This window comes from Rattus rattus, chromosome 2 (assembly GCF_011064425.1).
Source record: "Rattus rattus isolate New Zealand chromosome 2, Rrattus_CSIRO_v1, whole genome shotgun sequence".
NCBI classification, from domain to species: Eukaryota; Metazoa; Chordata; class Mammalia; order Rodentia; family Muridae; genus Rattus; species Rattus rattus.
Window position 1 is genome coordinate 211,490,494 of NC_046155.1, and position 13,274 is coordinate 211,503,767.

Sequence of the window (13,274 nt, forward strand, 5' to 3'; positions counted from 1 at the left end):
GCTTGTGAGATGCTCAGTGGGTAAGGTACTTTTTGGCAAGTCTGAATACCTAAGTTCAGGCTGAGACTCTGAGACTCAGTGGGGAGAGAGAGAGAGAGAGAGGAGAGAGAGAACACACTAACTAGCTCCTATAAGTTTCCTCAGACCTTTACACGCTCACCGTGGTGCGCGTACTTGTATATGATTCTAATGTACAGAATAAGTAAGTGTAAGTAAGTTTAAAGTAGGTTTATAGTTAAAATTTATGAATAAAGGGTTATACTCTAAATTAAAAATGAAACGGGTTCTACTGAGGATCTCAGCAAATGGCTCTCTCATTGTGCAGGAAAAACTGGGGATAGCCTGCTTTCGCTGTGTAGAGCAACACTAACGGTTACATTGTGTAGTTTGACAGAGGAATCTTTTTGGAGCTGCTACAAAATCTTACCTTGAGTACGTCTTCTCATGAAGAAAACATTCTTTCTTGGCCATTTGGTACAGGTGAAATCTTGGTTATTGAAATATCTAAAATGCTTCCCTTCTGATTGGAAAATACTCTCTTCAAACTTTTCAGACCTTGCTATATCCAAGCAAAGTCCTGTTGGCCCTGTATCTGCAGTGTGTCACCAGTGCAGATTTACTTCCACCTTTAGGGGACAACCACAGGCAACAGCAGGAACTTAGGGTGTTCTGTGAGTTTCTTGGACAGCCTTATTAACAACAGCTCAGAAGACTTTCTCGTGCCTAATGTTAGAGTCTTTGGCTCTTGAGGGGAACAAAAATTACTGCCATCAAACTGATGGGACCTCTGAGCTGGCTCAGTGCCGCCAAGCCTGATGGCCTGAGTTTGATTTCTGGACCCACATGAGAGAAGGACTGACTTGCAGTTGTTCTCTGTCTCTCTGTCCCTCCCTCCATGCCACCCTCCCTCTCTTCCTCTCTCCCTCTCTAAGCAAGTAAATACAATGTAAAATGTAAGGCATTCTTAGTAATGGTTTCAGTCATGACAATGGCAGTTCCAGAATGGGAGTTTGTCACTGAGGCAGTCTTCATGTAGTTAACTGCATGGGAAGGCAGCAGGAAGCGCTTTGGGCCACATGAGTTTTCTAGCTGAGGAATGAGGTGACTTGGAAGCAAGCTGAGCTTTTCTACTGAGCATGCCCTTCTCCAGCAGGGTCCCCTAGGGTGGGGCCTGCTCACTAAGCTCTAGGAGCTGGCTCTCCATCGGCTCTCCACAGCCTTCCAATGACGGGAAACAGGAGGCAGCTGGCGGTGGACCTCGATGCTGCTTGCGTATGTGTGTCCAGGAGAGTTCTGCTGGAGCACTTGGTACTTGCTGCTTGTTTCTGCTTGTGAAAGGAAGTTTGTTGTTGAAAGTGTGCTTATTAGTCCAGGGGGTTGGCAGTGTGGGGTCCGCCAGTGCACCGAGTAGATGGGAGTCGGGTATGCATACTCTGGTAAGAGAATGTTGTGCTGTTACATTTGCTGTAAGCCCCTTTCAAAGGTGTGTGTGTGTGTGTGTGTGTGTGTGTGTGTGTGTGTGTGTGTGTGTGTGTGTGTGTGTGTGTGGAGGAGACAGACAGACAGGCAGACTGAGACTGCATACATAGGTGTTTTTTTAGTGGCCCGAATCCTGTTCAGACCAGTCATTTGCACTTTTCTAGGCAAACGTTGAGTCTGTGCGGTTATCTAACACAAGTAGCCTTTCGGATGGGACCTGGGGAGCAGTGGGCTGGTTTGTTAGCCACCTGTCGTCCTGCTCCCTCACCTTCTACTTTGTTTGACACCTCCTGTCTGAGGAACCATAGGAGGCTCGGTTCTTTCCTAATGGCTCTGAAGGCAATGCATAGTTGCATAGTTGTTGGGTTTTTTTTTTTTTTTTTCCACATTGAAGGGTGAAAAATCTCACTGTAGTACTAATTTACAGAATTTCCCCCCTAATGTATCTGGAAAAGGAATTGTTCTTTAGCTCCTAGAGATGGGAACTAGGAACTCCCACAGTTCCAGCCTCTGCAGTTGCTGTTGTCAAGAGCTATATGCTCTTTTCATAATGCTGTCTTTTGTTTCCAAACACTTAGTTTGGCCATACTGAGGGAATTCCTTCTGTTGCTTAGATTCTGACATTTATATGGGATTAGGTAAGTTTTGTTTTACCTTTATCTGATTTACTCATCCAGTACTTTTCCTTTAAAAATGAAGAGAAACCTCAAACTGGTTTTATCGCTACTCCCTAACAGTAGAAAGTGGTACGCAGTGACCGGCTGGTGATCTCTGTGGCTCTGTTAACACCACAGGGACTGCCCTGCTGTAATGAGGGACCGTACCCCCCCCTCCCCGAGAGCATGCATGTTTATATTACAGCATTCCGGGGCTTACACAGAAGAGGATTTGAAAGCAGGCCCCAGCTTGGTAGACTTGTCATAGTCTGGGACATTGATTAACTTTGACAAGCTTTTGTCTTATGACCCATTAAAATGCAGCGTCTGCAGCCCGTGTGTTTATCCCATGCAGTTAACCTTGGTGGCTTTGTCTTTAGCTTCTTTGGGAAGAGCCTGTAGAAATCCAGCTGTTACTTTGTTGCCGAAGGACTAAGTTTATTTAGGCAGGAAAAGGTAACCGGTTATTGATTAGCACTTGATGCCAAGTTCGAGCGTTCCAGTTGCATGAGCATCCTATGGAGGGGGTAGCTGTAGTGAGCTCAGGAAAAGTGCGTTTCACGGTGTCTGTTAAACTCACGAGGAGTCATGGTTCTGACCCTGCTCTGAGAAGCCGTTAGTATATTTGATGAGGATCTAATAAATGTTCCCTAGCTAGTAGGAACAACGTAAAAGTATTATTGAGAAGCCACCGGATGTATGGCATTTGCGCTGGGAACATGAAGTTTTACTCATCTCACAAAAATGTCCCTCTTTATGGGCGCAGGGTAGCAGATGTGGCCAGAGAGGAGGTGTGGACAGGAAGTGTGACATCTCTGTGCTTATGAGGCCAACTTGCTGCTGCTTTTCCAACAGATGAAGAGGAAGGTGCCAGAAGGGATCAGGAGCACTGACACGTGACTGTCTTACACCCACCTTCCCTTTTTGCTTTATCTTCCCTTTAAAAAAGACCCTCTGCTTTCAGAGAAGTGGTGCACGCCATGCTGTCCTTCCTTCAACACACGGTAGCAGTGATCAGTCAGCTTCCCTGCACCACACCGTTCTGTCGAAGACAATACTTCTCCTCTGCCCTGAGGTTGGAAGGGTAAAGGAACAAGCAAGGCTTTCTCAGGAGCTCCAGCCTCTCATTTTAAATATAGAACCGAGAATAAGTTTTACTTTTTATTGCATTTACGTGAGTGTATAAGGTGTGTGTGCAGCGTGCCAAGGAGCATGGGTGAGTCCTAGGTTCAAGTGCACAGCAGGCTTGTGGCAAGGCCTCTACCTACTCAGCCATCTTGAAGGCCCATGAAAATACTTTTATAAAAAAAGGGACTACTATTCTAAACGCATAGGTTTTTAAACAGTCTATGTGAGATGAGGTTAATTTGTGGAATATTTCAAGTAGACTAGCAAAAATCAGTTACTTTGAGCATTATAGAGATGGCATTAAACTCCATTCGCTAGGAAGTCAGTTTCGTGCTTCTGAGTTGGAGTGGCCCGGAAGCTGTCTGTACTCACGCTGTTTCTATGTTTGGAGCTGGGGGACAGGGCAGGGTGGCTCTGCTGCGCTCTCAGTGTGTAAACCTGTCCTCATGCAGTGGGGAAGTACTTCATCTCATTGGCATGTTGGCTCAGTGAGAACTCCTTTCTCCTGCACTGCACCTCACTCTCTCACTTCCCACACTCGGTTACTCTTGGAGAGTCTCCGGATTGCTCCCTAGTATACACGTAGCTACAATGTGCATGTGAACATTTATTGTTTGTCTCTGTTGTAGTCAGGGCTTCTACTCCTGCACAATCATCATGGCCAAGAAGCAAGTTGGGGAGGAAAGGGTTTATTCAGCTTACACTTCCACGTTGCTGTTCACCACCAGTGGAAGTCCGGACTGCAACTCAAGCAGTTCTGGAATTGGGAGCTGATGCAGAGGCCATGGAGGGACGTTTCTTGCTGGCTTTCTTCCCCTGGCTTGCTCAGCTTGCTGTCTTATAGAACCTAAGACTACCAGCCCAGGGACGGCACCATCCACAATGGGCTGGGTTCTTCCCCCTTGACCACTAGTTGAGAAAATGCCTTAGAGCTGGGTCTCATGGAGGCATTTCCTCAACTGAGGCTCCTTTCTCTGTGATAACTTCAGCTCGTGTCAGGTTGACATACAAAACCAGCTAGTTTAGTCTCCTAGTATACAAGTAGATACATGTGTGCACGTGAATGTTATTTCTTTCACATACTATGCTTTCAAACTAAAATTTAGGTTAGTGAGACTGTTGATTTAAAATACATATTTGGGATTGTGATAGCTTTCTGCTTTTTAAGATAGGGTCTCTCTGGTAGCTCTGGCTGGCCTGGAACTCACAATGTAGAGCAGGCTGGCCTCAAACTCATAAGACCTGCCTGTGTCTACCTCCCCAGGGCTTCGATAAGAGGTTTGTACCATCATGCTCTTCCCTGGGATATAGCTATTCACAAATTGATTTCTCGGGTGTCTGTGGCAGATAGTCTTCAGCACATCGGTATTCAAACGCAACTCTATCAGTAGGCATGCTCAGTGATCATGTGACTAAGGGGTACCTCTGCTGTAAATTTGTAGCTGTGTTTCCCTTTTCTTTTTAAATAGCCCAGATGAGAGTTGGACTGACCTCTTCCCTTGGTTCAGCTTCCTGTCTGTCGAGGTCATAGATGAGCTCCTGCTTGGCCTTCAGGTACATTTCTCTCACCAGGACTGCAAGCAGCTGACTGCCTTTTAAGTTTCAGCTCCATGGTCACCTTTAGCCATGTCAACTTCTGAATGCCTTTTGGCAATCATTCAGGAGAGCATGTTATGTTATGTCACAGAAAATGGGACCCGACTGGTCTGGCGTGATGGGGAGGTCCTCTTTTCTGTAATTCCCCTCAGCACTCTGTGTCCTGAGCCGACTCCTCCTCAGGCTTTCTTCCCGGTGGATTGGAGATGATTACAACCTTGCTACAGTGTTCAGAGCCTCGTAGAGGAGGAATCTTTTCCTGGGAACACGAGAATGGATGAATGCATGTCTTCTTCACAGAGAAAGGGAGACCGCGGGGCTGCTGTTAACCAACAGAGTCTGCCCTGGGACCCATCGTGAATGTCCATACACGAGTTAGGCAACAGAGACTGATCAAAACATGGGATTTGTTAAAAAAGAAACAGGGAAACTCGGTGCTCTGGATGTAACCCGATCTAGCCTATCCTGGAACTAGCAAAGGGCAGTTTGTAGCTCATGTCTTTTCAGTGTGTGGTCTTAATATCAAGCAGATGTTAGTTTACGTCTTTATAGAAGCAGTAAGCATTTTTACATCGATGCCATTTCGCAGAGGCCGTGCGCTGACCAATCATTTCTTTTAGAATATTTACACTTTGTGGATAGCGGGCATAGCATTTCTAGACCATCTCATGCTCAGGAGAAACAAAGCTACAAAGACTCTTCCTCCTCCCTCCTCCATCTTCCCTCCTCCTCCTTCCCTCCCCCTCCTCCCTCACGCTAAGCACACTTTCCACTAGTGAACTGTATACATCAGTCCTCGCAGCCATGTTGTCAGCCTGTTTTTATTCCTCTTTCATGTTTATCTTCCCTTTCCCCCTTCCCCTTTGCTCTCCCATCTTTCTTCCTCTTTACTGTTTAGTATATGTGAGAAGCATCACCCGTTGCTTCCTCAGTAGAACTGGGTAGCTGCTGAATCATCTGTCTGTTTTAATGGAAGATCCGGGGTATTAAAAAGACCTTCTCTCTGGCTGTGGGCAGTTTGGGGAGATGAACAAGTGGGCAGTTGTGGGTGTTAGCAAGGTTCTTTACTCATCTCTTAGGTTGTCACGAACATGGCAGATGAGTATTAATTTTGTTAGCTCTAGAAAACAGCTGAATTAGAACTGTCTACACATTGTCAATATATTTTTATATTCATGGCTATTTGTAGAAGAGTTTTGTTTCTGTTTCTCAGAGTGGGAAAAAAAAAATCCTGCAGCCTATTACCACTAGTGTTGAAGTTTAAAAATGTCCCTGTTCCCCTTTTGTTAATCTTGGCTCCTTGAATACTTCTTTATGTTGTGGTAGGAGAAATGGGTTGCTTCTGGTCTTAGCACAGGGAGGGAGCCAATAGCCCTCCTTACGGCCTGGAGGAGACACCTGGAGCCGCCATTAGCACTGACCCTGGACATTTTTCCGAAGTGGCTGTCTGTTTTGTGTAGTGCTGATGACTAGCCTGTGTTTTAAACAGCAGGTGTATAGTAGATGGTTTAAGCTGGCATAGCAGCAACAACTTGGTGTAAATGTTTTTTTTTTTTAAACCACAAGGACATAAAGAGTGTTTTGTTGTCGTTGTTGTTGTTGTTATTTGTTTTAAATGTCATTTCTACTAACCATCACTGGGCTCTGTTGATAGTTTTCTGCTTGATTGCTTGTTCAGTGGTGTATGCTTTCTCCCCTGGAGCTGTCACAACAGTAGACACTTTCATCGGCCCCAGTTGGAGAATGCCAACATGGCAATTGTGTCAGACCAGCATCTAATGGGCTGCTTGTTCTTTTGGTTGTTGATAAGTAGAGAAATCTTTACTTAGTATATTATATAACTATACTACTAATGATAGAGTTGGGCGGTTCTAATTAAAGATTAATGAGCGCTATATAGTTTGAGAAACGTTAGTCTGGTTTTGTCTTTGCTCGTTAGGCTTTGCTGCCTTGAGCACATCCTGCTTGCTCAATCTTTTCCCTTGCTGATAAAATGAGGATATCGGACCAGATTTTGCTTGTTTCTTGGTTTCTGTTTTTTGAGACAGAGTTTGTGTGTATAGCCCTGGATATCGGGGAGCCTACTCTGTACTTCAGGCTGGCCTCAGATTCAGAAATCCACTCTGCCTCCCAAGTATGGGGACTGAGCCGCCACCTCCCAGTTTACATGAACTAGATACTTAGAGTTTCACAATGCCCAGAAAATAGTATTTTCTGAATAGCGATTGCCACCTTCAGAGGACCAGTCTAGATGCTCCTGCTGTGCATGAAAGAAAGAGCCATGCCTTCAAGGAGTTCACAACCCCGATTTCCTTTTTTGGAAGCACACCACATGGCACCGGGTCTTCATTTTTCTGGGCGGAGGCCTCTCCACATCTGAATGCGAGAGTTACAAGTATGGTGATTATGGTGAGCACATGTGGCAGTCACGCTCTCCTGATGCAGAGATTTGTTTAAGCGGTCATCTTGTAAGCAGAGTGGAGTGGGTTGAACTGTTTTAAGAACAAGCTTGTTTACATAGTTACGTCTACCTTCATGCTGACTCTCCACAGCTCAGTAAGCTCTGTCCATTGCTTTCTGTTTATAGCAGCCGAGCGAATGAGTGATGTGGGCCAGCTCCGGGGTGTGGACAGAGGTCACTGATGCAGTGTGAGGCCAGCTCTGGGGTGTGGACAGAGGTCACTGATGCAGTGTGAGGGGCAGCTCTGGGGTGTGGACAGGGGTCACTGGTGCAGTGTGGGGGGCAGCTCTGCTTGGTTCACTTGCACTCTGTATTTCCACATTAGCAGTTTGTCTCAGCTTCTGTTCTTTAGCTTTTGATCACATGGCCAAGCAATGACTTTCAAATACAATGTGATAAGTTTTTGTGGGGTAGAGCTACTTATGGAGAGAACACACTTAAAGCATGTTCTATAATCATTTCCACACACTGACACGGATCTTTTGTAAAGCAAGAGTTTTGTGATCCATTCATGGATGTTTTAAAGAACAGAAAGTGCACACTGTGGGACACAGTGAGCTGCTGGTTTTTGTTTCAGTCATTGTTTTGTTGCTGTGAAGAGACACCATGACCATAGCGATTCTTATAAAGGAACACATTTAATCGAGGCTGGCGTACAGTTTCAGAGGTTTAGTTTACGGACATCATGGCAAGAAGCATGGTGAACAGGCAGACGTGCTGGAGAAGGAACTGAGAGGTCTTCATATAGATCCATAGGCAGCAAGGAGACACTCTGTGCCACACTGGACCAAGCTTGAGCAAGGAGACCTCAAGCCTGCCCCCACAGCAACACACTTCCGGCAACAGAGTCACACCTTGTAATAGTGCCAGCCTCTGAGGCCAACTGCCCTCGCACTCTGGCGGCTGTTCCCAAAGCCAGCACAGTGGGTCCTCCTGAGTGAAATGTGCACAGGTATTGGTTTGTTAACACGACAGTGGACCTCAGTTTTATATTTCACTGCTTTCTGAATGTTTTGACCATACCGTCAGGTGCTTGTTCCCCCCGTCTCTTGTGGCCCAGTACTTAGCTGCCAGCTTATCTTGGTTACAAGTGTGGGGCGTTTCTCTTTTAATTTTACCTAGATATTTATTCACTTCTCAAGATGTAATTTAGAAAGTGTATGCTAGAAATCAGCTTTGGTTTTATGTGACTAATGTATGTATAGTCATCTTAAATAGTTTGAAGGAAGACATTTTCTGGGCATTATAGATCCAGTTGTATCTCCCTTCCTGTTGGTGGGTGTTTTGAATTGTAAATACCTGAGAATGGGAAGACCCATGGGTTTGGTAGTTAACTCTGTCTTCCTTTGTAGTACTGCGCTCAGAGACAGTCAGTCAGTCCTCTGCTCTGCCGTTTCACTCTCTCTCTCCTGGCTCCCAGGCCTTTCCTGTCTTCCTTCTGTAGGTAGTAGTGAGGACTCTGTGGAGTCCCCTAGTACTGAGCATAACTGGGTCCCTAGGTGATCACAGCTCCCAAGTGCTGTCCCTAGTGCACTCTTTCAAAGCCTGTTTTCTCTACTGGCCAGCTAGACATCTTTACAAACCTGGCAGTCACAGGAAACTTAAAGTCAAGTTCTCTGTCTTGGCTAGACCCATCTTCCTGGATATCCTGTTTCCACAGTTAACTTCCCCAACTTTCCAAGATTCTTTTTCTCTCTTTCCATGGTCAGGATAGTTTGTGTCTTTTTCATGAGATTCATTTCTCTCCCCCCCCGGAGCTGGGGACCAACAGGGCCTTGCGCTTCCCTAGGCAAGCGCTCTACCACTGAGCTAAATCCCCAACCCCATGAGATTCATTTCTTACTCTCTTCTTGATTGCTTAGGCCTTAATAAATGAACCATGCCTGGATTTTTGCAACCACCTGCCAGCTGTCTTTCTGCTTCTGTCCCATTTTAGACCCTACAGTCAGGCTGGGCTGTTGAAACAAGAATCTTATCACATTAGTACGTAAGGCTCCAGAGCTCTGGAAGCGCCTGATTTCAGTATGTGCCCATGTGAGAGAGCATGTGTTAGAGTGTTCTTCTCATGACTAAACCACATTCTAGTATATTGACACAGTGTGTTTTCACAGGGTCACCTGTGTGGTTTGTGACTCTGCTTTAAAACATTTGTGCTTTAGTTTCCTTTTAAAGCTGTTGGTATTTGTACCCTTTAAGAAACTAGGGCATCAGCACTCAGAACGCTATGGGATAACAACCATGAGGGGGAGGGGATCAGGGAGCTTGGGCTGGCTCCCTGTGCCTCCTGTCTGCTATGCTTAAGGAGCCCTCTCTGCTTGTATAAAGTTTAGGCTGCCAGTTATTTTTAGATTGGATCAGTTTTGTTTCATTAGTTGTGAGGGAATAAGTCATTAGGTATATTTTCCCTAATTTTTACTTTGGATTAGGACCTTTACTTTTTACACAGACACACAGACACACAGACACACACACACACACACACACACACACACACACACACACAGGGAGGGAAGGAGAGAGGGAGGGAGGAACGGAGGGGGGGAGAGAGAGAGATTGATTGATTGATTGAGATTGGGTAGGGTAGAGGCTTGGAGTTCTGATTTTGGCTTTAATTTTCTTAGAAGCTTAACTTTTTGAAAAGTGCAGGAGAATCAGGATATAACACTGGAAAGCAAAATATTAGTACAATCTTGTTTCAGTAAGATATTACTGCTATTAAGCATCCAGCATTTAAAAGTAGTTTTTAAAATACTTGCCAATAAGGAATAAAGGCCAGAAGTAAAGGAGAACCATATGCACTAGACTTTCTGTATAATTGTATAACTAGTTGGGGTCAGATAACAGTAATCGCTCTCTCTTGGGTTGGGTGACTCTGTGTTCCAAAGTGTGCACCATTGTGATGCTTCTGGGTTCCGGAGTTCTAATATTCTAATAGAGCCAAGTGGTCTTGAGTTCGTCTGTGCCTTTTTCCTTAACAGTGCCTTTGCGGTTTCTCGTCTGTTCCTCTTCCTACCCTGCCTTGCCCTTTCTATCCCCTCACCACCAGATTGAAGGTGGGAAATTCTAAAATATTGTCTTGTGGTTTCTATTTTGTTGCAGTGTAAGCTGTAACCATGACTACTGAAGTTGCCTCTGCATCTGAGGTGAAGAAGGGCTCTGACCCGTCCGGAGCAGATGCCCACAAGGAGAAAGCTAGAGAAGTAGTGGAGAATGAGCAGACTGCAGCGTCTGAGCTGGACGAAGGGAAAGCCTCCCAGCCAGGCCCTACAGCTGAGAGCCAAAGCAGTCCCCACCGGCGGAAGCGAGGGAAGGATCCATCTGAGAACAGGGGCATCTCTCGCTTCATACCCCCATGGCTTAAGAAGCAGAAGTCTTACAGCCTTGTAGTAGCCAAAGATGGGGGAGATAAAAAAGAGCCTACTCAAGCGGATGGGGAAGACCAGATCCTAGACAAAGAGGGTACCCTTCCCGAAGAAGAGAGTCGGGCCAAGGGGGATGCCGAAGAAATGGCTCAGAGGAAGCACCTGGAGGTTAAGGTGGAGGTCAGGGAAGAAAAGTCGGTCTTGAAAAGCAGTGCTGAGATCCAGGTAGGTTGGAGAAGACTGGAGTGAGGGCCCGCACCGGGGGTGGGGGTTGGGGATGGGGGGTGGGGGTGGGTGGTGGGCGGTGGGTGGGATGAGGGCACAGCACATGGGGAAAGGGGCTGGCTGGTTTGGGATCATTTCCCCTTCTGTATTGAGATACTACTTCAGCCCCGTGTGTCTGGAATACAAAACTTAGATTACTGCACTTCAGTCTTCCCCATGAGTCTTAAAAACCATTCCCAAACAACAAAACCAAACAAAAGAACGACCACCATGGCAAGAAAACACGCACAACCCTGTGTTAAATGTGTCTGTTTCTGAGAAGGTTGAGTGCCCTGTTGGGGCCTCCCATCTCTTCTGTTCCACTGATACCCTTTACGTTACCTTTGCCTTGTTTAAGACGGTGGTGGACTGTGTGGGTGTGTATGCATGTACACATGTTTGGCTTGCCTGTAGAAATCTAGGTTTTCTTTTGGATTAAGGTTTTAGGAACTTGGTTATTTCCGTGCTATTAAGTATAGCCGCTGGAATATAGTTTCTTTTATTTAATGCCTACATCACTAACCGGGCAAAATAGTGGGTGATAAAATGATACAAGAAAGGGTGAAAAGCTTTAAAAGCTTAAGTTTAAAGCGGTTAGACTGAAAATCCTAATTCTCATTAAAGATTCTTCTCGGGGCTGAGGGTGTGGGCTGTAGTCATAACCTGGATAAGTTACCAGTCTGCGTGGAGCAGTGGGTTTGATCATTGTTTCCTGTTAACGTTGCCTTCTACAAGTTAACTTTAATGCGGACTCACTTTTTGTTTTGGCAGCCTGCTGAACAAGTGAGGAAGGACAAGGAGGAGGAGGTGATAGAGGATATACAGGAAGAGAAACCGGAAGGAGGCGCAGCCAAAAGAGAGACGAAGGAAGTTCAGACAAGTGAGCTGAAGGCAGAGGTGGCCTCTCAGAAGGCCACCAAGAAGACCAAGACTGTCCTGGCCAAAGTGACCCTCTTAGATGGCACAGAATTCAGCTGCGACCTTGAGGTGAGGCAGGGACAGAGCAGAGACTCGTCTTCTTGGCAGAATGGAAGCAGTCTGCTCTCTCGGTCGCACAATGAGTCTGTGTCCCCTTTCACCAAGTTCCTTTAGGCCAGGTTGTTGCAATTGTGCTTTTGAGACACTGACTGCCAAGTAGAAAGAACGCCATTGTTTCCATGCCTGACGTCCTAACTTCCTTCAAGCAGGGGTGATGTTCTGCCACGACCATTCAGTCTCTACGGTTTGTGTCTGTTCTGAAGGATCAGCTTTGACCGCTACCTCTATAGGATGCCCTACCTGAGAAATGGTAGTTTTAGGTTGACTTTTAGAATAATGGGAATTTGGTAGTTAAACTCTTGAGAAAGAGAATGGTGTAACCTAGGTCATGAGTTTTGTTTAGTAAAAAGATGCCTGCTTTGTAAGAGGTGTAATTTCCCGCACCGCTGTCAGGGGCCAGTGTGGTGCCTGAGAGCACCCGCTCAGGGCTTTCTGTCACCCCAGTCCTTCACAGTGACTTTTTTTCACAGGACATGCTCTGATAGTTAATGTCCACTCAACTGTGTTGAAGTTCTTTGAACAGCTCCTTACGTTTCATGTAAGACTCCGTTCTCAGGGTCACAGCGGGAAGGTAAGGGCTTAGACTCAGTAACTGCCATTGCTGGAAGAGCCCAGCCTGCAGCTGTGGCAGCTTGGCACTCGGGCTCATGAATGTGTCCTCGGAACTACAGCTGTCTGGCGGTCTGGCGCTGCTGGCGGTCTGACTAGAAATGAGCCAGATTCCTGGCGTTCTGTTTGTTTTTTTGGGACAGGGTTTCTCTGTGGCCCTGGCTGTCCTGGAACTTGATCTGTAAATCAGCCTGGCATTGAACCCACAGAGATCTGCGTGCCTCTGTCTCCTGAGTGAGTGCTGGGATTAAAGTCATGCGCCATCACCGGTGGCGTTCATATTTAACAGCTTGCTAAAAACATCTGCGTCTATCTAGTTGAACAGTGCTTTTATTATAGTTGAATAGATTCTATTGCCAGGCAAGGATACTTAGGGAGCACTTGTAATTGTTTTATCATCTTTTTTTATAAAGCGTCTAGTCCTTCTACCTGTGCATATATAATAGTTCTGTCATTTGAGGCATTTCAAATATGGAGTAACAAAGAATTAAGACCCCTTATCTCAGTTGGTTCTTGTGTTATAACAAAATACTTTAGAAGAGGTAAATTTTAAAGAATAGAGTTCAGCGATTTTCAGTCACATCCTGCATATCAGATATTTATACTACAATTCTCAACACTAGCAAAAGTAACAATGACAATAATGTTACGGTTGGGGTCGCCACAGCATGAGGAACTGTA

The 13,274-nt window shown here is 45.8% G+C and overlaps 1 protein-coding gene across 1 annotated transcript in view; it reads left to right on the forward strand.

The window, feature by feature from the left end:
* Positions 1-13,274, forward strand: part of Epb41l2 (erythrocyte membrane protein band 4.1 like 2) — a 162,922-nt gene that overhangs the window by 76,923 nt on the left and 72,725 nt on the right. The window contains exons 2-3 of the mRNA XM_032894906.1: positions 10,420-10,907; positions 11,718-11,933. Of these exons, the coding sequence (XP_032750797.1) occupies positions 10,434-10,907; positions 11,718-11,933 (690 nt within the window). The 5' untranslated portion in view covers positions 10,420-10,433. The remainder of the gene's footprint in view (positions 1-10,419; positions 10,908-11,717; positions 11,934-13,274) is intronic.